Source organism: Monodelphis domestica, chromosome 1 (assembly GCF_027887165.1).
Source record: "Monodelphis domestica isolate mMonDom1 chromosome 1, mMonDom1.pri, whole genome shotgun sequence".
Taxonomy (NCBI): Eukaryota; Metazoa; Chordata; class Mammalia; order Didelphimorphia; family Didelphidae; genus Monodelphis; species Monodelphis domestica.
This window is the reverse complement of record NC_077227.1, coordinates 92607640-92631958: the sequence shown is the minus strand read 5'-3', so window position 1 is coordinate 92631958 and position 24319 is coordinate 92607640. Positions and strand designations below refer to the sequence as shown.

The 24319-nt window shown below is 35.5% G+C and overlaps 1 protein-coding gene across 2 annotated transcripts in view; it reads left to right on the top strand.

Moving 5' to 3' along the window:
- PLPP4 (phospholipid phosphatase 4) overlaps positions 1-24319 on the top strand; it is a 214206-nt gene that overhangs the window by 60784 nt on the left and 129103 nt on the right. For both annotated transcript variants that reach the window (XM_001376673.5, XM_007478903.3), the window contains exon 2: positions 4521-4629. In XM_001376673.5, coding sequence (XP_001376710.3) covers positions 4521-4629 — 109 coding nt within the window. The remainder of the gene's footprint in view (positions 1-4520; positions 4630-24319) is intronic.

The window sequence follows — 24319 nt, the reverse complement described above, 5'->3', positions numbered from 1 at the left end:
TGCATCACTTCCTGGAGGTTGTTCCAGGTCACATGGAATTACTCCAGTTTATTATTTCTTTGAGCAAAATAATATTCCATCACCAACAGATACCACAATTTCTTCAGCCATTCCCCAATTGAGGGGCATCCCCTCATTTTCCAATGTTTTGCCACCACAAAGAGAGCAGCTATGAATATTCTTGTACAAGTCTTTTTCCTTATTATCTCTTTGAGTACAAACCTGGCAGTGCTATGGCTGGATCAAAGGGCAGACAGTCTTTTAGCACCCTTTGGGCATAGTTCCAAATTGCCCTTCAGAATGGTTGGATCAATTCACAACACCAGCAATGCATTAATGTCCCAATTTTCCACATCCCCTCCAGGATTCATTATTTTCTTTTTCTGTCATGTTAGCCAATCTGCTAGGTTTGAGGTGGTACCTCCGAGTTGTTTTGATTTGCATTTCTCTAATTATAAGAGATTTAGAACACTTTTTCATGTGCTTATTAATAGTTTTGATTTCTTTATCTGAAAATTACTTATTCATGTCCCTTACCCATTTATCAATTGGGGAATGGCTTGATTGTTTTGTGCAACTGATTTAAGCCTTTATAAATTTGAGTAATTAGACCTTTGTCAGGGGTTTTTATTATGAAGATTTCCCCCCAATTTGTTGCTTCCCTTCTTATTTTGCTTGTATTGGTTTTGTTTGTACAAAGACTTTTTAATTTAATGTAATCAAAATTATTTATTTTACATTTTGTAATTTCTTCTAACTCTTGCTTGGTCTTAAAATATTTTCTTTCCCAAAGATCTGACAAGTATACTATTCTGTGTTCACCTAATTTACTTAGTTTCCTTTTTTATATTCAAGTAATTCACCCATTCTGAGTTTATCTTGTTGTAGAGTGTGAGATGTTGATTTAAATCCAATCTCTTCCATGCTGCCTTCCAATTTTCCAAGCAGTTTTTGTCAAATAGTGGATTTTGGTTGCAAAAGCTGAGATCATTGGGTTTATCATAGACCGGCTTGCTGAAGTCACTTACCCCAAGTCTATTCCACTGATCCTCCTTTCTCTCTCTTAGCCAGTACCATATTGTTTTGATGACCACTGCTTTATAGTATAGTTAGTTTGAGATCTGGGACTGCAAGGCCACTTTCCTTCACATTTTTTTTCATGATTTCCCTGTATATCCTTGATCTTTTGTTCTTCCAAATGAACTTTGTTATGATATTTTTCTAATTCAGTAAAAAGATTTCTTGGTAGTTCAATGGGTATTACACTAAATAAGTAAATTAATTTGGGTAGGATTGTCATTTTTATTATGTTACCTTGTCCTGCCCATGAGCAATTGATGTTTTTCCAATTATTTAGATCTAGTTTTAATTGTGTGGAACGTGTTTTGTAGTTGTGTTCAAATAGTTCCTGTTTTTGTCTTGGCAGATAGATTCCTAAGTATTTTATATTGTCTATGATGATTTTAAATGGAATTTCTCTTTCTAACTCTTGCTACTGAGATGTGTTGGAGATATGTAGAAATGATGATGACTTATGTGGGTTTATTTTGTATCCTGCAACTTTACTAAAGTTGTTGATTATTTCCACTAGCTTTTTAGCTGATTCTCTAGGATTCTTTAAGTAGACCATTATATCATCTGCAAAGAATGATAGCTTGGTCTCCTCTGACAATTTTAATACCTTCAATTTATTTTTCTTCTCTAATTGCTACTGCTAGTGTTTCTAGTACAATATTAAATAATAGGGGTGATAATGGGCATCCTTGTTTCACTCCTGATCTTATTGGGAATGCATCAAGTTTATCCCCATACTAGCTGATGGTTTTAGACATATACTGTTTATTATTCTTAGGAAAGACCCTTCTATTCCAATACTTTCTAGTGATTTCAGTAGGATTGAGTGTTGTATTTTGTCAAAGGCTTTTTCTTTGTCTATTGAGATAATCATGCGATTTTTGTGGGTTTGCTTGTTGATATGGTCAATTATGTGAATGGTTTTCCTAATATTTAACCATCCTTGCATTCCTGATAGAAATTCCACCTGGTCATAATGAATAACCTTTGTGATCACTTGTTGGATTCTTTTTGCTACTATTCTATTTAGAATTTTTGCATCTATGTTCATTAAGGAAACTGATCTATAGTTTTCTTTCTCTGTTTTTGACCTGTCTGGCTTTGGAATCAGTACAATATTTGTGTCATAAAAAGAATTTGGTAGAACTCCTTCTTTGCTTATTACCTCAAATAGTTTGTATAATATTGGGATTATTTGTTCTTTAAATGTTTGATAGAATTCACTTGTGAATCCATCAGGCCCTATGGATTTTTTCTTAAGGAGTTCTTTTATGGCTTCTTCAATTTCTTTTTCAGACACAGGATTATTTCAGTATTCTATTTCTTCTTCTGTTAGTCTAGGCAATTTCTATTTTTATAAATATTCATCCATATCACCTAGATTGCTATATTTATTGCCATATAATTGGGCAAAATAGTTTTTAATGATTGCCTTAATTTCCTCTTCATTCGAGGTGAGGTCTCCCTTTTCATCTTTGATACTGTTAATTTGGTTTTCTTCTTTCCTTTTTTATTAGATAGACCAGTACCTTGCCTATTTTATTTGTTTTATCAAAATATCAGCTTCTAGTCTTATTTATTAATTCAATACTTCTTTGACTTTTGATTTTATTAATTTCTCCTTTAATTTTTAGGATCTCTAATTTAGTTTTCATCTGGGGATTTTTAATTTGTTCACTTTGGCCTTTCTTTCCCAGGAGGATTAGTGCTATCTCCATAGTCCAGTTAGCTTTAGAGTAAGCTCTCTGAATGGTACTATGTGTGGGAGGGTATGAAACTAAAGACTTGAGATGCCTACATCAATTTGGTCCCTTTGTAGCAAAGTATATAGAGATGCTATTCTCTTTCCTTTTTTCTTCTCTTTTCTTCATTATTTTCTTGTTTTTCCTCAGAAGACCAGGATTTTACATCAACCTGGGTGATCGTGGGTAAATTATTCAATTCCCCAGGGCCTCAAGGGGTATAGACTAGATCATTTCTATGGTTGCTTTCAGCTCAAGTCTATCTCTTCCTTTCCTGGTGTCTAGCTATTTGGCTAGTTTAATTGTAGGAGACAGGGAAGAAAGTTATTTTAAAGCCAGAAGTGACCTTCTTGCTTAAAAGACCCTACTCTTTCTCCTTATCTTCTTTATCTCCAGTTGATCCATCCTTTCTCCTCATGGTGCATGATTATTTTCTTCAGAATATGCAGATCAGCTCAATTCCCAAGACTTCAGTCACCAAACAGTGGCTTTCACTGGCATCCACTTTGGTTTTCAGGCTATAATTGAGGCAAACCAATGTAGTAAGCCCCAGGTGTCAACAGCAGCCTTGTGATATTTGGGAAAAACATAGACAAATTGAGCACACCCTAGAATTTGCCCAAACTTCTTTTGAAGCAGATTCAGTTTTGTGCCAAACAAATCTTACTTTGTTGCTTCATGCTGATGACACAATTTTAGTTTAGTATAGGCAGACCCAAGGAAATTTGTGTTCTGCTGCTCATTTGCTCTGTGAGGTTCAAGGAGATACCACCTCTCTTGGACCTCAGTTTCTTCATCCATCAAATAAAATTAAGCCATGTGATTTCCAAGATATCAATCAATCCTTAAATTCAGTGGCTATGTATATATGTGTATACACATATATTTATTACCAAAAAACTTATAGAACATAAGCTGTGTGTATATATATGTGTGTGTGTGTTTGTATATATTTATGCATGTATATGTGTCTTTATATATACATATACATGAAAATACACACGCATCTTTTATTTAAAACCAAAAAATACCTATAGAGCTTTAGAGAACAATGAGGCTGTGTGAATGTATGTAGATGTGTATATATATATTTACACAAATATGTATCTATTTGTCTACACACATATATATATAAATGAAAATATACACATATCATCTTACCAAAAAAACCATAAAGCTTTAAAGAACAGCAATGAATGGGGCACAGGGTACATGTATGTATATTTATGTGTGTGTGCATATATATGTGTGCATATATATATATATATGTTTATATAAATATATACACACATTTAATCGACTTGATTGCTATTGCTTAAATCTTTTAAAGTGATTTTTTAGCAACAGAATAAAAACTTGAAGCCCAGGGAAAAGAGTTGAGGTACTCAATATCCCCCAGGCTGCTATTGGCAGAGGTGAACTTAGATTTCAAGTCTCCTGAATTTCAGACCACTCACACCATGGACTTAATATTAGCTTTTCCTTCATTTCTCTTTTGAAAACCAGTTGCTTTTGGTGTGTGAATGCCTGCTTCATTACTCTCAAAGGCAAAATGCCCTGGGGAAGAGCAGAAACCAGGCTTCTTGGGCAACATTCTCAGATGGTGACTGTTCAGTGACTTTTTCTGGAGCCAGGCACCCCCTTCCCCCATTGATGTGCTAGTTAGACTAGGTCTCCTATGACTCTCTCTTTGTTTCCTTCCAGGTTTACAGAGTTTTTGGACCCATTTCAGAGAGTCATCCAGCCAGAAGAAATATGGCTCTACAAAAATCCATTGGTGCAGTCAGATAATATACCAACGCGCCTCATGTTTGTAAGTACTCGGTGATTTCATGAAACATTTGATAGCCCTCTAAATTCTAAGTGAAATTATTTTGTGTATGGGTTTCTAACCTCTGCTAAAAAAGAACTAGGAAAACTGGATAGAAATAAAAGCTTTTCCACTCCATTTAATTAAAATTATAGAATCTTAGAGTTGAAAGGGACCTGATAGGTCATTCAATTCAAAATTATGCATGAGCTATTAGGGGTAATGAAATAAATAGAAACTGCTCAGTGCTTAGGAGAAAAGACAGCATAGCAGAATGTTGCCCTGAGACTCAAGAGACATCATGCCTGGTACCACTCTGTCACTGACAAACTTTGGGATCTTGGGCAACTTGCTCTACCCCACCACTCCCATTCCTGCCACAGATCATATAGTTTTTCTTTTTTCTTGGTTTTGACACTTAATTTCATCAGCTCATAGGACTATTGTTAAGCAAACCTACTTCACTAATTTTTATTCTTGTTCATATGATTTTAATCCTGTCCAGCTCTCTGTGTCTCCATTTGGACTTTTTTTTGGGCAGAGAGACTGGAATAGTTTGTGATTTCCTTCTTCAACTCATTTTATAATTGAGGAACATGAGGCAAACAATGTTAAATAATTTTCCCAGGGTCACACAGCTATTGTTTGAGGTCATACTTGAGCTCAGGAAGATGACTGACTTCAGGTCCAACACTATCCATTGAGCCACCAACTATTATCTGTGAGTTATAGCCTTAAAAAGTGGGCTGAGGCCACAAAGGGACCTGCCTTTGGTAACAAAGCTAGTATATGCCTGGGGCATTTAATCCATGATTTTGTTAACATTTTTAATTTATCCATGTATTTATTTATTTAATCATTCATTTTCTTAGGAGAGATTTCAGATTTCACTGGCATTGGAAGCTTTTGGTTAGGAAATTTCCTTTTACAATGTAGATTGGTACTCACTCTGCAAGGCAGTTGGTTAGGAAAGTAGGAAGGAAAATGATTAAATGACTTATCCAGGACCACACACCCAGTATGTAAAGAGGTGGAACTTCATTGCAAGTCTTTCTGCCTCAAAGGCAGGCTTTCTATCGCATCAATCATATTGCCTTTCAGCAGCTTTTGTTACCATTATTTGATGAAGTGCATTCTGTCAGACCTGGAATATTTAGTGTGGATCTATAAAAACGCAATCAATGAAGTGTGTTAGTTTATAATACCTATAATATCAAAGCGAAAATTATTTTTCAGCACAGGTCTTCCTTCTGGCAAGGCCAACTCTCGAGCCACTAAACCATGCTGGCTCTCAGGGGCTCAGGTTACTCATCTGTGAAATGAGAGGGTTAGCATATATGATTTCCAAAGTCTCTTCTCATTCCAGTCTTCCATGAGTCTGTGCATACTTGCAGTCGGTGAATATCAAATCTATTGTTAGGCATTTGTGAACAAGAAAACTTGGTGGCCAATGAGCTGATCTTCTATGGTTATGCTGTAGGAAGAGCGTGAAATTGTGCATGAAACTAGTTAGTATAGATGAAAACTCAGTATCTTCAAAGAACAAAACTTAACTAGTGTGCACCTTAATAACAAAAAAGGCTGGAATTTAAGACGACTTCAAAGGACCAAACACATTTTTTGTTTGTATCAATGCAAGTGCTCGGGTCCAAAAAGGAGTAACTTAAAAGCCTTCCCTATGTGATTATACTTTGAGGAGGAGGTGATGTCTTTAGGATTTTGTCCCTTCTTTTCAGCTAACCTGATGTATAAAGATTGTGTTTAATTTTCAAGAGGTTTAATTTTGAAGAGTGAAAGACCTACTTCAAAATAACCCACTAATTTACACCTTGAATTCTGCCAACTTTTCTAGGGTAGATGCCATTTTGAGTTAAAAACAAACAAACAAAACTATTTGTTAGCTATAACACTCTGACTATTTCTATTTATACAGCATTAAATCTAGTGCTACTAACTACCGAGGTGATTAAGCCAAATGCTTTAATTGCCTCTACAAAAGATATTTTTGAGTTTATAAAAGAAAAACACATCAAAACACCTTTGGTTTTCTTGATGAGGCCTCTTTAATTAGTGATAATTGAAAGAATATTTGGATATGGGAACTCACAGAATGGCTCAGATCTCCATGCAAGCAGAAAACAATCACTTCAATTGTTTTCTAATAATTACTTTTTATACAGAAAGAAAAGCTGAATTTCATGAATCTTGGGAGACATGAAAGATGAGGATTCTGGTGTGGAGATTATATTTTATTTTGTTGTGAGTCCTGTGCCTGGGCACCTTCCAATTTCAATAACAGGTTATCTTGAAATCAAACTTCATATCATCTCTGGTTAGATTAGTTTTATGGCTTTAATCAGACAAACCTGCAGTTTGTCATTATCTCAATTTCAGGAATCTCAAGCTGAAAAAACATAATTTGAAAAGGAATTTCCATGCCAGATTGGTGGAAATTTATTTCAGAGTCCTGAATTTTTAACAATGAACTTTTTGAAGTCTAGAGACAAAAGCCATGAATATTCTAGCATCAGACACAAAAAAGATGGGGGTACATTTGCATGTTGGCAGCTAACAGAGAGGAAGCACTGAAGAGGTTTTTGAATGTTGCATTTTTTTCAGGGGATAAACGTGCATTCAACTTGGGTCTTATCCCCTGCTCTTTGAATGGAATAAGCTCAGTCTCCATTTTGTTAATACTATTTGATGAATTTCATTCAGTTGGACCCACAAGATTTAGTACATGTCTACAAAAACACAATCAATGCAGTGAATAAAATTATATCTGCAATATAAAGGTGAAAATTATTTTTATCACATAAATTATAGCTGGTCTTCTGGGTATCATTAATAGAGACAATATTAAAGATAGTCTTTCTGCCTTTCATAGGTCCTTTGTAATAGCCTAGATGTGTAGTAATCAGATTTATAATTAATAGGACATATTTTTAATGGATGGTTAATTAGCAATGTTCACTCTAGAAACTTCAAATATCTTTATGTAATGCCTTACACATTTGTCATGTTATTAATTGACTAAGAAAAGATAAAAATAAATCAAAGTTAGAAGAAATGATAAAAATGAGAAGAGACCAAGTATACCCAGCAACTTCAGTCTAACCTGTCATATAAACTTTCAACTCCAGTCTATTGACACAAACTTTTGGTACAAAGAAATGAGATATGGGCAAAAATAGAGGTTAATTTGCATAATCATTTTTAGAGCACAAAAACAATACAAAATAGTTGCTATAGTGAAAAGATTCTTGAGTCCACATGCTGTCTGAGACAGCAAATTCATATTTCCTTGGCAAGTGGAGAAATACAGGCAGCTAAAGGTAATATTGGCTTAGAGGAAAGCATATTTGCAAAATATTGTAACAGTAAAGATGAGAAATATTACCTCTTGATACTGTGAAAGTCAAGAAGAAAAACATGAGAAGCATTTCTAGGAAGGAGAACAACAAATAGAGGTGAAAATGGAACGGTTGTCCAACCATTACCAAAACCATTTATTTTATCAGCAGTTAGATTCTGTTCCCTCTTTATCCTAAATTGTTAGCAAAGGAATTGAAGAAAATTACTCTGGGAAAAGTATACAAACTTGACACCTTCTGTACCAGAGATAATACAATTTAAAAGGCCTTTAGGCATCAAATTGTAATACATTTCAGAAGAGAATTTCTAAAGAATAGACAAGATCATCCATACAACTCTTACTGAAGAAAAGCAACTGAAAAGTCCTCAGTAACCTATAATCCAAATCCCTATGTTTTTGTGTCTATATAATCTTTATGAGAATAGTCTATACATTGAGGATGTCCTAGATGACAGTACATGAAGACAGCAGGCAATTTTGCACAAACAATTTTCTATAGCTAATTACATCTTCAGAGTAATACAATTACCAGAGAAGTATAGAAATGTCAGTGTGTCTGGCATTTGTGGATTACAAGAGACCATTTGGTTCACTAACATAAAATGTACTTTTATTGGCTCCTCTCAAGCAAGGTAACTCCTATAAATATGTAAAAATCATGTATGATGCCAAGACCATGGGGATAACTTTTTATATGATCTGCTGAGTACCAACTTCCAGCAAGGCACCATAGAGGGAAACATATGCTCACCAAAGGTGATTCCCATTGCTATGCAGCGGGCAGAGGAAAGATGGATTGCATATTCATTGAGTGATTCTCCAGATGTTCATATTTATGGATGCTGTTACTATCTTCATTTGTGGCTCATTTCATCAATCCCCAGAAGGGGCTTCTATGAGAGATCTATAGTACTCAAAAGAACTTGATTGTGCCAAGAATTGCCCTGTAAAAGATCTGGAATGGGGAAAATATGACTGCCTCCTTCATGGAGGACTTAATAAGGGAATACATTTGCCACAAATCACAGATATATTGAAATAGAAGACCTATGAAATAAATATATAGATCTCATATTTATTTAAAATATTTCTATTAAAACACAAAAGTCCTAAATAAGCATATTTTGAGTGTAGTTTGAGTTGATCCACATTTTTCTTCCTTCTTGGCCAAATCAGTATTTTGGTCATTTTTAAGCTTCCTTCCTCCCTGCCTGCCTCCCTCTCTCCTCTCTCTTCCTTCCTTCCTTCCTTCCTTCCTTCCTTCCTTCCTTCCTTCCTTCCTTCCTTCCTTCCTTCCTTCCTTCCTTCCTTCCTTCCTTCCTTCCTTCCTTCCTTCCTTCCTTCCTTCCTTCCTTCCTTCCTTCCTTCCTTCCTTCTTTCCTTCCTTCCTTCCTTTTTTTCTTTTCCTGCCATTTCCCAGATAATATAATAGCTATTTTCTCAACAATTGAGCATAAATGACATGAATGATTTTACCACAGTGTAATTCAACAGCAAAGTTATTTTGACAAAGGTTTATTAAGCCCCTTACTAAGCTATCCTCTAGGAGAATAACAATAGATAAAACAGATTTCCTATCCTCATGAAGCTTAGGGTCTAAAAGAGGGAAGGATCAAGATACATTAAAAGAGAACCATAGCACCAAATAATATATGACAAATAAAGCCAACCAAGTGCTATGCTGGGTCTGAGGGATTGTCTTTGTCAACAAGAGTGCAGATAAAATTTCATGAATGAATGCAGGACTTGAAATGTATTAGCTGGATAGCAATTCAACAGGTTAATTCAGGAGGATATTTATGACATTGACAGCAATGTGAACAGGGAGGCAGAAGGAAATGTTTTGTTTGGGGAAATAGTCATTCAGTTGGGATACTTCTTAAAATATGTGGAGGAGAATAATGTGGATTAACCTGGAAATTTAAAATGTTGCCATACAGTGGATGCCTTGAATGCAAAGTAGAGGAGTATGATTTGGAAACAATGGGGAATCACTGAAGATTTTTGAGTGGAGGGGTAGGGGTCACCTAAGGATCATTTGTTATTTCCTTGATGCTTTCTGCTGAGTAAGAATGCCTTTGCAAAGATGTGAGAAATCTGTGATTTTGTTGACATAGGGAGTCCTTTGGCATTTTCTGATACCTCTGTGGTTTGCAACCCTCAGTAACTATTAAATTTTGAGGACTGTCTGAGACACATAGAGGGTAAGTGACTTGGCTTATATATCTAGAAAGTGTCAAAGGCAGGATTGGAACACAGATCTTCCTGAATCTAAATCCGATATTCAATCTTCTGTGCCTCAATGCAAATGGTATGGTTTACTTTAATTATAAAAGAAAGACAGCAGAGGCTCAGAAAGAATATTTGACTCTAGTCCAGATTGCTTTATGTATTCATTGTATGGTCCATCTTTTGTCAAGAAAGAGAGAGTACACTATTCTTTTCTCATCCATATTCACACAACCTCAATTGACATTTTCCATGCTATTCCCAAGCTCTCAGTAGCTTTTATGAAAGACATGTCTTTTATTTAAAAGGGGTCATAATTCCTATCTAAGAGTGCAAGATATATCAGCAATTCTCCACTACTTCAATCAAGGATTTATCAAGATTTATGCTCTTCTACTTTGGGACTGGCTTCTTCTTTAATTGTGCCCTTTTTGATGATGCCTGTTCAATAGTATATCCATCTCTGTGATTTCCTTGGTATGAAATCAACAAACCCATTTATGTTTCTATATATCTTTAAGAATAAATTTCTTTAGTCCAGTATATCTCATTTTTAATAACCCTTACCTTTCATTTTAGAATGAATACTCTGTATTGGTTTCAAGGTAGAAGAACAGTAGGGGCTAGGCAATTGGAGTTAAGTGCCTTGCCCAAGGTCACTCAGCTAGGAAGTGTCTGAGACCAGATTTAAATCTAAGACCTCCTGTTTCTGAAGCTTGGCTTTCAATCCACTGAGCCACCTATGCCTGATATCTAATTCTTGAAAGAAAAAAAAATCAACTTTCTTCTAGCTTCCATTTTCTTGCAAGTCAGATGATATAGTATTATCAAATTTTGCTAATATATTATTAAAATAATAGTGTTTACATAGTGCTTTAATGTTTGTGGATCACAACATATTTTGGCTTATTTGGCTTTCATAAGAAAACTGTGAAATATTTGGTATCTTTGGTGGCTAAGTGTATAAAATGCTAGTGGATAGATCCTCTACCTGAATTTAAATCTGGCCTCAGACACTTAGTAGCTGTGTGATCCTGGGAAAGTCATTGACCTCTATTTGCCTAAGTTTCTTCATCTTTAAAAATGAGTTAGAAAAGGAAATAGCAAACCACTTTAGTATCTCTACCAAGAAAACCCCAAAAATGGTAATGAAGAGTTAGGCACAACTGGAAAATGACTAAACAACAAAATCTTTATTTTACAGATTAAGAAACCGAGGGTGAGAAGTGAACGTATTTGCCAGGACAGTGGCAGGTTTTGAACTCAGGTATTCTTGATGTTTAAGTTTAAGATTCCATCCACTGTGCCATCTAGTTGCCTTTTATCACCTTATTTATAACTTGGAAATAATATCTTACACTCAGTATGTGAGATAATTCATTAGATGAGACAAAGGTGAAATTGAGAGGTTTAAAAAATTGAGGTAATATTAGTAAAGGAATATTATGATGGACAATTTAATTTTTATACTCAAGATTCATAGCATGTTAGAGCTGGAGGAAACCAGAGAGAGATCATTTAGGCTCTTAAAAAGTCTAAGCAATTTTTACTTTTCTTTATGATGTGACATAATTACTTGCCAGCAGCAGAGAATATTCCTGAGGTGAAATCTACAAATGCAAAAAAAATGATTTTTAGGTACCCTTTGCAGCACATCTTTTGATTGAATACTTAAAATCAACTAGGAGTTGTTAATGGTCCCATTTGTCATTTGCCTTAGGGAAAAGTTTATACCAGCTTAGAATTTAAATATAATTTGCAACTTTAGCAAATAATAACAATACAATTTTGCACATAATATCATTCCCTTTTCCTACTATTTCTCTTCAATTATTTTATAATACCACTGAATACCAGTTTCTCTCCAAAGCAGTCCAAATAAGAAAATACAGCAAATTAGCATCCTGGAGGAATGGCCCAATTTTTAGAAAATGTCTCCAACCTTATGCTGCTACTAGCTTCATTTGTTTAATCAATGAACTTCTTGAGCCAGTTGTTTACATAGGTCATACACAGATGAAATTTGTTAATTAGTAAAGAAGTTGTTTATTCTACACCTATGGCCTTCTCATCTGACTTTGTGGTAATGCTGGCTCCTCATTCATAACCAAGGGCAGAAGTTGCCCAGAGATTACATTTTTCTTCCTTTCTTTACCCAATGAGATAGCATAACTGCTCCACTACTGTGTCCCCAGAGGATAGGTAACAATTTTTCTCAGGAAAAGAGTGAAGTGACCAGACAAGCATTTTTTTTCTTCTATCACTTAAAATAGCACATATTCAGTCACAGGTGTATAGAATGAAACCGTGTGAAGCACAGAATAATGAAAATGTAGAATCAGACTGCGATTAATGTATCTCTTAATATGATTAGAAACAAAAAAGACAGATTGGATAGAGGACTGATTTTGGAGTTGGAACATCTGGATTAAATTCTTGCCTCTGATACATACTAGCTATGTGGGTGTCAGTGACTGTTGATAGCTCTCTATGACAGAAGTTCTTAGTTTTTTTTTTGTGTATGTGTGTATCATGGATAAATGTAATAACAGTGTTAAACTGCACCCTGCTGCACAAGTTAAGCTGTTTTCCCTGTTAGTTGCTCTCCAGTGAACTAGCTTCGCAATTTTTTAGTGATTTTTAAAATGGTCAATCAGAGTCCATTTTTAAAGCACCTACTATGTGCCTAGCATTTTGTTAAGCACCAGGGATAGCAAGATCTCACAATCTGATGTATCATGGAGGCAATATCATAAACAAGATATGTACAAGGCTACATTGCAGATTATCTCAGAGAGAAGTTACCAACATTGATAATATTTAGGGAGACTGGACAGCATTTGTACAGAAGGTGGGACATTATATTAACCTTAAAGGTATTCAGGAAAGCTAGGAGGTAGAGATGAAGGAGAATATTCCAGGCATGCAAGACAATTAATGAAAATCCCTAAAGATAGAAGATGGAATTGTCTTATTTAAGGAAAATTGAGGATTCCAATGTCACTTGATCACAGAGTATGTAGAGGGGATGAACGTGCAAATAAACTGAAAAAAGTAGGAAGGTTTCAGTTTATGAAAATATTTAAAAGCAAAATAGAGGACAGTTAGGTGGGTCAGTGGCTAGAGAGCCAGGCCTAGGGATGAGAGGTCCTGGGTTCAAACCTGGTCTCAGATATTTTCTAGCTGGGTGACTCTGGACAAGTCCCCATCCTCTATTGCCAACCCTTAGCATTCTTCTGTCTTGGAACCAATACATAGTATTGATATGAAGATGGATGGTGAGGGTTTAAAAAAATTCAGGACACTAAGTCAAGGATAATGTCAAAGTTTTTTTGCCTGAGAGAATAACAGAAATGTGGTATCTTAAACAGAAATAAGATATTTTAGCAGAGAGTGATTTGAGGAGAGAAAGAAAACAAATTCTCTTTTGGACATATTGAGTTTAAGATATCTTTGAGACATCCAGTTTGAAATGCCAAGATGGCAGTTGATGGTACTCACATTTATTAAGTACCTATTGTGTGCCAGATACTATGCTATGGAACTAAAGCTCAAGTAAATGAAGAGGACTGGATATGTAGATTTGTTAGTCATCTGAGTAAATATTAGATAGGCAAAAAGAAAGAAGGGAATCCAGGTCAGAGACTTGGGGGAATGCTCACAGTTAATGGGTATGCTATGAATGGTGACTTAGCAAAGATGACAGAGAAAATTCGGGTAGGAGAACAGAAAGGAGTGTCACAAAAACCCAGAAAGGAAACAAGACACAGGAAGCAAGGTGGGTGTTCATCAATGTTAAATATAGCAGAGAGGTCAAGAAGAATGAAGACTGGGGGAAAAAAAGATCATCATATCTGGCAATCAAACGATTTGAAAAAAACTTTTAAACTTTTAAAATATTTAAAATTTTTGGAAAGAGCAGTTTCATTTGAATAATAAAGTTGAGTTTATATATATATATATATATATATATATATATATATATATATATATTACAAAGGGTTAAGGAAGAAGGGAAATGGAGACAATTAGTGCACACTTTTTTTTCCCCTAGATGTTTGGTTGAGAAGGGGAGAAGATATAAAGGATGATAGCTTTAGAAATGGTTTGAAGGAGCTTTGGGCATTTTTGAATGCAGGAGAAAAGGAATAAATACATATGGAGATGTTGAAGATTAGAGAGAAGGGGAAGTTGAGGAAGCAACATGCTGAAGAAGATAGGAGGGGAGGAGTTCTAAGGAAAATGTAGAGGTATTGCCTTTGGCAATCAGAAGGACCAACATTATCAGGAGGAGAGAATAAGGAAGTGATGTAAAAGGGTTTTAAAGTGTAGAGGAGAGATAAAAAAAAAAAAAAAACTTGTGCGGAATGATCTCAATTTTCTTAATAAAATGAGAGGCAAAGTCTTCAACTGAGATCAGGGAGAGTTGTGGATGATTTGAAGAGGGAAGATAAGTTATCAAATGGCTTCTCTGGGGAGTGAAATAGAAAATAAATTAGGGAGTTGTGAAAAAATTGCCTTGCTGCAGTGAGAGACTTTCTGAAGTTGGATAACATGAATTTATAATGCACCCAAATGTGCTGTGGAACAGTTGTGTGACTTCTTCTGGCTCCATTCAGCAGAATATAACTAGGAGAAAGCCAATGAAAGGAGTAATCCAGGGCTGGGTTCTGCATTGGATGAGCAGTAGTAGAACAAGAGGGTTTGAAGGAAGATGACAGTGTAAGGTTGAATTCATTAATTATGAAGACTGAAATCCTGAAGATAGGAAAGGGAAATCAGAGTAATAGTAATGGTTTTGGAATATGCGGAGAAGAGGATGAATCAGCTATTTCAGTGAGGGTGAAGAACTGATTGGTGAGGGGAAGGGAGTATATGGAAGTAATGGAATGATAGGTTATGATTAGATAGAGGATTGCCAGGGTTTTTAATGAAAAAAGCAGAACACTGGTGAGATTCAGAGTACAACTATTCCTTATGAGGTTTAGGTAAAATGAAAGACTGGGTCAAGTGCTTTAAGGAGATTAAACAATTAGGAGGCTAAGGAGTTTGAGAGAGCACTAACATGGATGGTGAATTCCACTACTCATAAGGAAAGAGTTGAGAAGAAGAGGCAGGTAGTGATTCAGGTGCTGAATTCTGACAAAAGGATCAAGGTGGGGGAAAGATGACCTAGGTATTGTGTTCATTAAATACCATGATTTGAAAATTATTAATCTTTTAACTTCAAATAGAAAATTAGCTTTAATGTATAATTTTTAATCTTTTAACTTCAAAAGAGGAGAGGTTTCTGAGTGATAGGTACAAAGGCAGAGTCTGAAAGTGGCCCTCCAGGACTATTGTATGTATGTAGGGTGGGGTGGGGTGAAGGGCAGCAGCAAAGAGAGTATATAAATTAATGAAGACACAATTAGTGTTGGAGAAGATGGCCAGGGATTCAATATTGTCTTGGTTTGCAGAAGGGAGCCAACTTTCAAGGAGATCAAGTAGATAGATTGTGAGAGAAAGAGGTTCAAAGTGAAATTCTAAAAAAACATAGTACAAAGAAGTGTCAGGTTTGGAGTGGAACATGGGTAGAGTAGGATTTTAAAGGATGATGATTAGAGAAATTTATTTGGGGATGGTGATAGTTTGTCGCTTATCTACCTATGGTTGAGTAATATAGGGAAAGAAATAACAATAGCTGATGAGCCATAGTAATTATAGGAGTAGAAATGAATGGGTGATAAATAATAATGATCAGGATCTCAAAGGGAGTCCTGCTTATTCTGCCTGTTCTTCAAGGATGTTGTGGTGGAAAGAGAGTTGATGGGGTTGCAACTAACTCTCCTCACTGGCACAGAGAACTGGGAAAGTATGAAGTCTGGAATTGTATCACCTCTTCTTGCTCTTCAGAGATAGTGTTTTTTTATTCTGATCTCTTGGATTTGGCATGAGTCCAAAATACTAGGTTCACATAAATTTTTTAGGGGATGTGTATCAAGATTTCTACTCTTTATGACAAAAGACTACTCAAATTAGGACAGCAACTATTAGTAACAAATTCCATGGTGGCATTTGTTCAGTAGAGTGGTTTTACCTATCAGGAAAGATTAGAGAGTAATGCCTTTTTATTTATTGCTTGGCAGCTGTAGACAGATGTCAAAAGCCAGCAGGTTCATTCCACCCTTTTCAGATCATAATTTTGGCATGTCCCGAATCTGAACTCAAACTGTTGTCAGTGTTTCAAAAAACAAGAGCTTCAAAGACACAGTTCCTGCAGGTCTGATTTGCCAACCTGTCTTTCTATCACAGTGTGAAAATTCATCTTACAGAATTTCATAGAATTTGAGAACTGGAAGGGACCTCAGTGGCTATCCAATCCTACCCCTATGTAGAAGACAACCCTCAAGAATATCATAATGGATGAGTGGTTGCCTCCTGTCTATTGGAAGACTTCTAAGGAGAGAGAACTCATACAACTGGAATCATCACATGTCACTTTTGGTCAGGTATCATTACTAGGGAGTTTTCCCCAGTATCTCTTTGTAATTTCCAATGATTGTTTCTGGTCTAAATAAAGCAAGTGTAATCCCCCCACCAAATGAAAACCTTGAAGATCATTATCAGGTCTTACCCCTACCTCTAGTTTTCTCCAGGCTCAATATGCCCACATTCTTCAATTAATCCTTATACGGCATTAACTTGAAGCTTTTCATCATCCCGATTACTCTCTCCTAGATATTCTCCAAAGTCCTTCTTAAATGTTATTCATTAACTATGGCATCCAGAACTGAACATGGTATATTAGTTGAGATCTGATGAAAGTAGAGTTCAGTGGGAATGACACTTTTCTATTCCTGAGAATTACTTTCCTTTTATTCAGCCTAAGTTTGCATTAGTATTTTTGACTGCCATACCACACTATTTACCCATATTGAACTTGTGGTCCATTAAAACTATGAGATCGGAGGCAGCGAGGTAGCTCAAGATTGAGAATCAGACCCAGAGATGTGTGTCTGTGGACAAGTTACTTAACCCCCATTGATTAGCCCTTACCACTCTTCTGCCTTGGAACCAATATACAATATTCATTGTAAGATGGAAGGTAAGGGTTTAGGAAAAAAAAAAACACTTGATCAGTGTTCAAAATAATTGACATCTAACCATATCCTTCCACTTGTACTTGTGAAATTATGTGTTATGTTGTGTGCAAGAATAATCATTTTTTACATTTGTCTTCATTGTATTTCATCCTATTAGTAACTTAATTTTTTAAAGGATTTGAAGTCAAACTCACTAACTTATAGTTTGCAGACTTTTTTCTCTCTCATTTTTTTGGGAATTGGGACACCATTTGTTCTTCTCTATTCTTTTGGCACCTTTCCCATTTTCCATGATATTTCACAAAATTGTCAGTACTTGGGGATATAATTCATCTAGGCTGGTTGACTTGAATTCATAAATGACAAGTAGGCATACTCTTACTATCTCCTTGCTTATGTTGGGTATCACTTCCACAGAAGTCATACTTTTCATTTCATGTCCAATGCAAAGGTCATTCTCCTTGACAGAGAAAGTAGAAGCAAAATAAGATTAGAGTAGTTCTGCTTTCTCTTTATTGATTGTGATCATTGTTTTGTTCTCTCAAAAATGTCCTATTCCTCCATTGATCCTCCTTTTTCCTAATATAGCTTTAAAAATCCCCTCTTTCTGGCCTTAAATACCTTTGCCAACCATAGTTCCTTCCAACTTTTAAAAACCCGGACACACTTTACAAGACCATGGCTTACTCTTTTCCCCCAGTGGTTCCTATCATTTTCATCTTAGCAACCAATTTCTCCTTGTTAGAATCACAAACAAAATGGACACATTGTCCCCTTTTTGAAGGATGAACATATTACTAGGTAAGGGAAGAAGTTGCTAACTACTCTGCCTTTGGCAGAGAAAGTAACCTAGATGATGTCTAGATAATAATTACTATATTATATTTTTATTCCATACTTAAAATCTATTTCTTAAACTTGTCTACTTCCTATTTCTGCTCAGGTGGTGTTTAGTATATATCCCAGTGACAAAATTACTTTCTTATCTCTTTTTACCCAAACATTCTTGGTCATAGTACTTTTTCTGGTTCTGGGATTTCTTCACCTGAATATATTTTCTTTATATACAGTGTTCTTCCTCCATTACATTTGCCATTACATTACATTACATTACATTTTTTTTTTCATTTGAATAGAGTTTACCCATCCAGAACTATGAACTAGTTATGGGTTTAATTTCACCAAGTCTCAGAGGGTACCTGTGAGGTCAAGTATGCTTCTTTGTTTTAGGCCTTTTTGTTTCTCTTGTTTGTTGCCTAAACTTTCACCATTCTGTGAATAGGAATGAATCTTGAGGGGTTTTGCTTGTTTGCTTACTTTTGACTCTTTCCTTGGAATCTTAGCTCCCCCCCCCCCTTCTATATAGCTACTCTAATGGCAACTAGTTGGTAAATGGATATGTATATTCTTTTCCATTCTCCATCCTTTTTAGTTTAAAACCCATTTGATGAAATAGCAGATTGGATTAGAACCCAAAACCCTACCATATGTTGTCTTCAAGAAACACATATGAGACGGGTTGACACTCACAAGGTTAGAATTAAAGGTTGGAGTAAGACCTTTTGGGCCTCAACCGATAGAAAGAAGGCAGGAGTTGCAATCATGATATCTGACAAAGCCAAAGTACAAATAGACCTGATCAAAAGGGATAGGGAAGGTAAATATATTCTGCTAAAAGGAAGTATAGACAATGAGGAAATATCACTAATCAACATGTATGCACCAAATGGTATAGCATCCAAATTTTTAATAGAGAAACTAGGAGAATTGAAGGAGGAAATAGACAGTAAAACCATATTAGTGGGAGACTTGAACCAACCACTATCAAATTTAGATAAATCAAATCAAAACATAAATAAGAAAGAGGTAAAAGAGGTGAATGAAATCTTAGAAAAATTAGAATTAATAGACATATGGCGAAAAATAAATAGGGACAAAAAAGAATACACCTTCTTTTCAGCACCACATGGCACATTCACAAAAATAGATCATACACTAGGTCATAGAAACACGGCACTCAAATGCAGAAAAGCAGAAATATTAACTGCAGCCTTTTCAAATCACAAGGCAATTAAAATATTTATCGGCAAGGGTACATGGAGACCCAAATCAAAAATTAATTGGAAATTAAATAACATGATACTCCAAAATCATATAGTTAGAGAAGAAATCATAGAAACAATTAACAATTTCGTTGAAGAAAATGACAACGGCGAAACATCCTTTCAAACCTTATGGGATGCAGCCAAGGCAGTACTTAGAGGAAAATTCATATCCTTGAGTGCATATATTAACAAATTAGGGAGGACAGAGACCAAGGAATTGGAAATGCAAATCAAAAAACTTGAGAATGAACAAATTAAAAACCCCCAGAAGAAAACCATACTAGAGATCCTAAAAATTAAGGGAGAAATTAATAAAATAGAAAGTGACAGAACTATTGAGCTAATAAACAAGACTAGAAGCTGGTACTTTGAAAAAACAGACAAAATAGACAAAGTACTGGTTAATTTAATTAAAAAAAGGAAAGAAGAAAGGCAAATTAATAGCATCAAGGATGAAAAGGGGGATCTCACCTCCAATGAAGAGGAAATTAAGGCAATCATTAAAAACTACTTTGCCCAACTATATGGCAATAAATATACCAACCTAGGTGATATGGATGAATATTTACAAAAATATAAATTGCCTAGACTAACAGAAGAAGAAATAGTTTTCTTAAATAATCCCATATCAGAAAAAGAAATCCAACAGGCCATCACAGAACTTCCTAAGAAAAAATCCCCAGGGCCTGATGGATTCACCAGTGAATTCTATCAAACATTCAGAGAACAGTTAATCCCAATGCTATACAAACTATTTGACATAATAAGCAAAGAGGGAGTTCTACCAAACTCCTTTTATGACACAAGCATGGTACTGATTCCAAAACCAGGCAGGCCAAAAACAGAGAAAGAAAATTATAGACCAATCTCCCTAATGAATATAGATGCAAAAATCTTAAATAGGATACTAGCAAAAAGACTCCAGCAAGTGATCAGAAGGGTCATCCACCATGATCAAGTAGGATTTATACCAGGGATGCAGGGCTGGTTCAACATTAGGAAAACCATCCACATAATTGACCACATCAACAAGCAAACCAACAAGAACCACATGATTATCTCAATAGATGCAGAAAAAGCCTTTGATAAAATACAACACCCATTCCTACTAAAAACACTAGAAAGCATAGGAATAGAAGGGTCATTCCTAAAAATAATAAACAGTATATATCTAAAACCATCAGCTAATATCATCTGCAATGGGGATAAACTAAATCCATTCCCATTAAGATCAGGAGTGAAACAAGGATGCCCATTATCACCTCTACTATTTGACATTGTATTAGAAACACTAGCAGTAGCAATTAGAGAAGAAAAAGAAATTGAAGGCATCAAAATAGGCAAGGAGGAGACCAAATTATCACTCTTTGCAGATGACATGATGGTCTACTTAAAGAATCCTAGAGACTCAACCAAAAAGCTAATTGAAATAATCAACAACTTTAGCAAAGTTGCAGGATACAAAATAAACCCACATAAGTCATCAGCATTTCTATATAATTCCAACAAAGCTCAGCAGAAAGAACTAGAAAGAGAAATCCCATTCAAAATTACCCAAGACAAAATAAAATACTTAGGAATCTATCTCCCGAGACAAACACAGGATCTATATGAACACAACTACAAAACACTTTCCACACAACTAAAACTAGACTTGAACAATTGGAAGAACATTAACTGCTCATGGGTAGGACGAGCCAATATAATAAAAATGACCATCCTACCCATACTCATCTATCTATTTAGTGCCATACCCATGGAACTTCCAAAAATTTTTTTTACTGATTTAGAAAAAAACATAACAAAGTTCATTTGGAAGAACAAAAGATCAAGGATATCCAGGAAATTAATGAAAAAAAAATACAAAGGAAGGGGGTCTTGCAGTCCCAGATCTCAGACTATATTACAAAGCAGCGGTCATCAAAACAATTTGGTACTGGCTAAGAGACAGAAAGGAGGATCAGTGGAATAGACTGGGGGCAAGCAACCTCAGCAAGACAGTATATGACAAACCCAAAGATCCCAGCTTTTGGGACAAAAATCCACTATTTCATAAAAACTGTTGGGAAAATTGGAGGACAGTATGGGAAAGATTAGGCTTAGATCAACACCTCACACCCTACACCAAGATAAATTCAAAATGGATGAATGACTTGAACATAAAGAAGGAAACTATAAGAAAATTAGGCGAACACAGAATAGTATACATGTCAGACCTTTGGGAAGGGAAATACTTCAAAACCAAGCAAGAATTAGAAAGAATTACAAAATGCAAAATAAATAATCTGGATTACATCAAATTAAAAAGTTTTTGTACAAACAAAACCAATGTAACCAAAATCAGAAGGGTAGCAACAAATTGGGAAACAATCTTCACAAAAACCTCTGACAAAGGTTTAATTACTCAAATTTATAAAGAACTAAATCAATTGTACAAAAAATCAAGCCATTCTCCAATTGACAAATGGGCAAGGGACATGAACAGGCAATTCTCAGCCAAAGAAATCAAAACTATTAATAAGCACATGAAAAAGTGCTCTACATCTCTTATAATCAGAGAGATGCAAATCAAAACAACTCTGAGGTATCATCTCACACCTAGCAGATTGGCTAACATGACAGCTATGCAAAGTAATGAATGTTGGAGGGGATGTGGCAAAGTGGGGACATTAATTCATTGCTGGTGGAGTTGTGAATTGATCCAACCATTCTGGAGGGCAATTTGGAACTATGTCCAAAGGGCGATAAAAGACTGTCTGCCCTTTGATCCAGCCATAGCACTGCTGGGCTTGTACCCCAAAGAGATAATGGACAAAAAGACTTGTACAAAAATATTCATAGCTGCGCTCTTTGTGGTGGCCAAAAATTGGAAAATGAGGGGATGCCCTTCAATTGGGGAATGGCTGAACAAATTGTGGTATATATTGGTGATGGAATACTATTGTGCTAAAAGGAATAATAAAGTGGAGGAATTCCATGGAGAATGGAACAACCTCCAGGAAGTGATGCAGAGCGAAAGGAGCAGAACCAGGAAAACATTATACACAGAGACTGATACATTGTGGTACAACGGAAGGTGATGGACTTCTCCATTAGTATCAATGCAATTTCCCTGAACAATCTGCAGGGATCTAAAAAAAAATACTACCCACAAGCAGAGGATAAACTGTGGGAGTAAAAACACCGCTGAAAAGCAACTGCTTGACTACAGGGTTGGAGGAGATAAGACTGAGGAGAGACTCTAAATGAACACTATAATGCAAACTCCAACAACAGGGAAATGGGTTCGAGTCAAGAACACATGTGATAACCAGTGGAATCATGCGTCGGCTATGGGAGAGGGAAAGGCGGGGGGGGGGGGGAAGGGGAAGGGAGGAAAAGAAAACGATCTTTGTTTCCAGTGAATAATGTATGAAAATGACCAAATAAAATAATATTTAAAAAAAATAAAAAAAATAAAACCCATTTGATGAAAATCATTAGATACCAAGAAATTCCTCATAATATTGATCATTTCTATTTCCATTCACAAGTTTGATACTAACAAAGGGAAAACTGAGGCACACAATATTTTGCATACTCTTTCCAGTTTGTTGCAGCTAGGAAAGGAATAGTTTACTGTATACTTTTAGTTTCATATTATAAACATTAGTCACTTCATATATAAATAAATAGAGGTAGGGGAGGGGGAGAGAGAGAGAGAGAGAGAGAGAGAGAGAGAGAGAGAGAGAGAGAGAGAGAGAGAGAGCGCAAGCACTTATCCCATTAGTAAAATTTTTTTCTATTCCCACTCCAAATAATTCTCTTTCTCTATATATCTCTTGTTGGACTTCAAACACTCATAATCCAGAATTTTCTATGGCTCAGTTAGAACACTTGACAAGGTACGAGTGCTATTTAATTAAATTGTTTTGTTTCTTGAAATTAAATGGAAGAATTAATCACTATCAAACCCCCTTAATTTATTTTCTGAGCACCAATTCCCCTACCCCAAATGATGAGTGAATTTGGACTACCAAAGTTTACTACCACATCTCTCTTTCTTCTTCTCTTTCACTTCTATCCCTACTGTCTTAATGATAAAATATTTGCTAAAAATAGAGACGTATTCAAATGAATCTATCATTTGTCATTCTTATGTGAAACTGATACATGAGGATATCGTTGGATCATGTTGAGAATGAAATATGAAGCTGCACAAATGACATTTGAAAGAAAAGAGAAAAGAAAGAATCATTATAAGCAGACATTTACATCACTGGGACATATGGCATATTGTTCAATGTTTCAATGCATTCCTATGCTAGGAAAGCTGAAGGGCAAGAGTACAGGTTGCGGAGGAGCCTGGAGGCTTTTTGAGTTAGGGAATGCCTTTAGCAAAGTTCAAGGGGTTGTAGTGTGCCACTTTTTATGCTAAAAATGGACTAGGAACAGGAGTTAAATGTCAACAAGAGAAGGCAGGGGTTTAAATCTATATAGCATGTCAAATAGAAGATATAAAAGAATGAGATATAATCCCTATTTCCAGTTTAGAAGGGGCAACAAGGTATGGGTACAAATAACAAAAATAATGAGGTAATAACAACTAACATGTATAGTCCCCTAGCATGGAACCTACTTGAGCATAGGAATTGTTTTCTTTTTGTTTTAAATCCTCAACACTTTGCAAAGTGCCTCATTTAATGAATATTTATTACATTTGATTCAATTGTCTCATAACAGTGGTAGGAAGGAAGAAATATAAGCATTTATTAAGCACCTACTAAGGTAATTTAGGTGGTGCAGTGAATAAAGCATCAGTCCCATAATTGGGAAAATGTGGGTTGGAATTGTAATAATTAAAAGGGATTGTAGATGATTGAATAAGTACAGGGGATAATTGAAGGTTTTGTAATAGG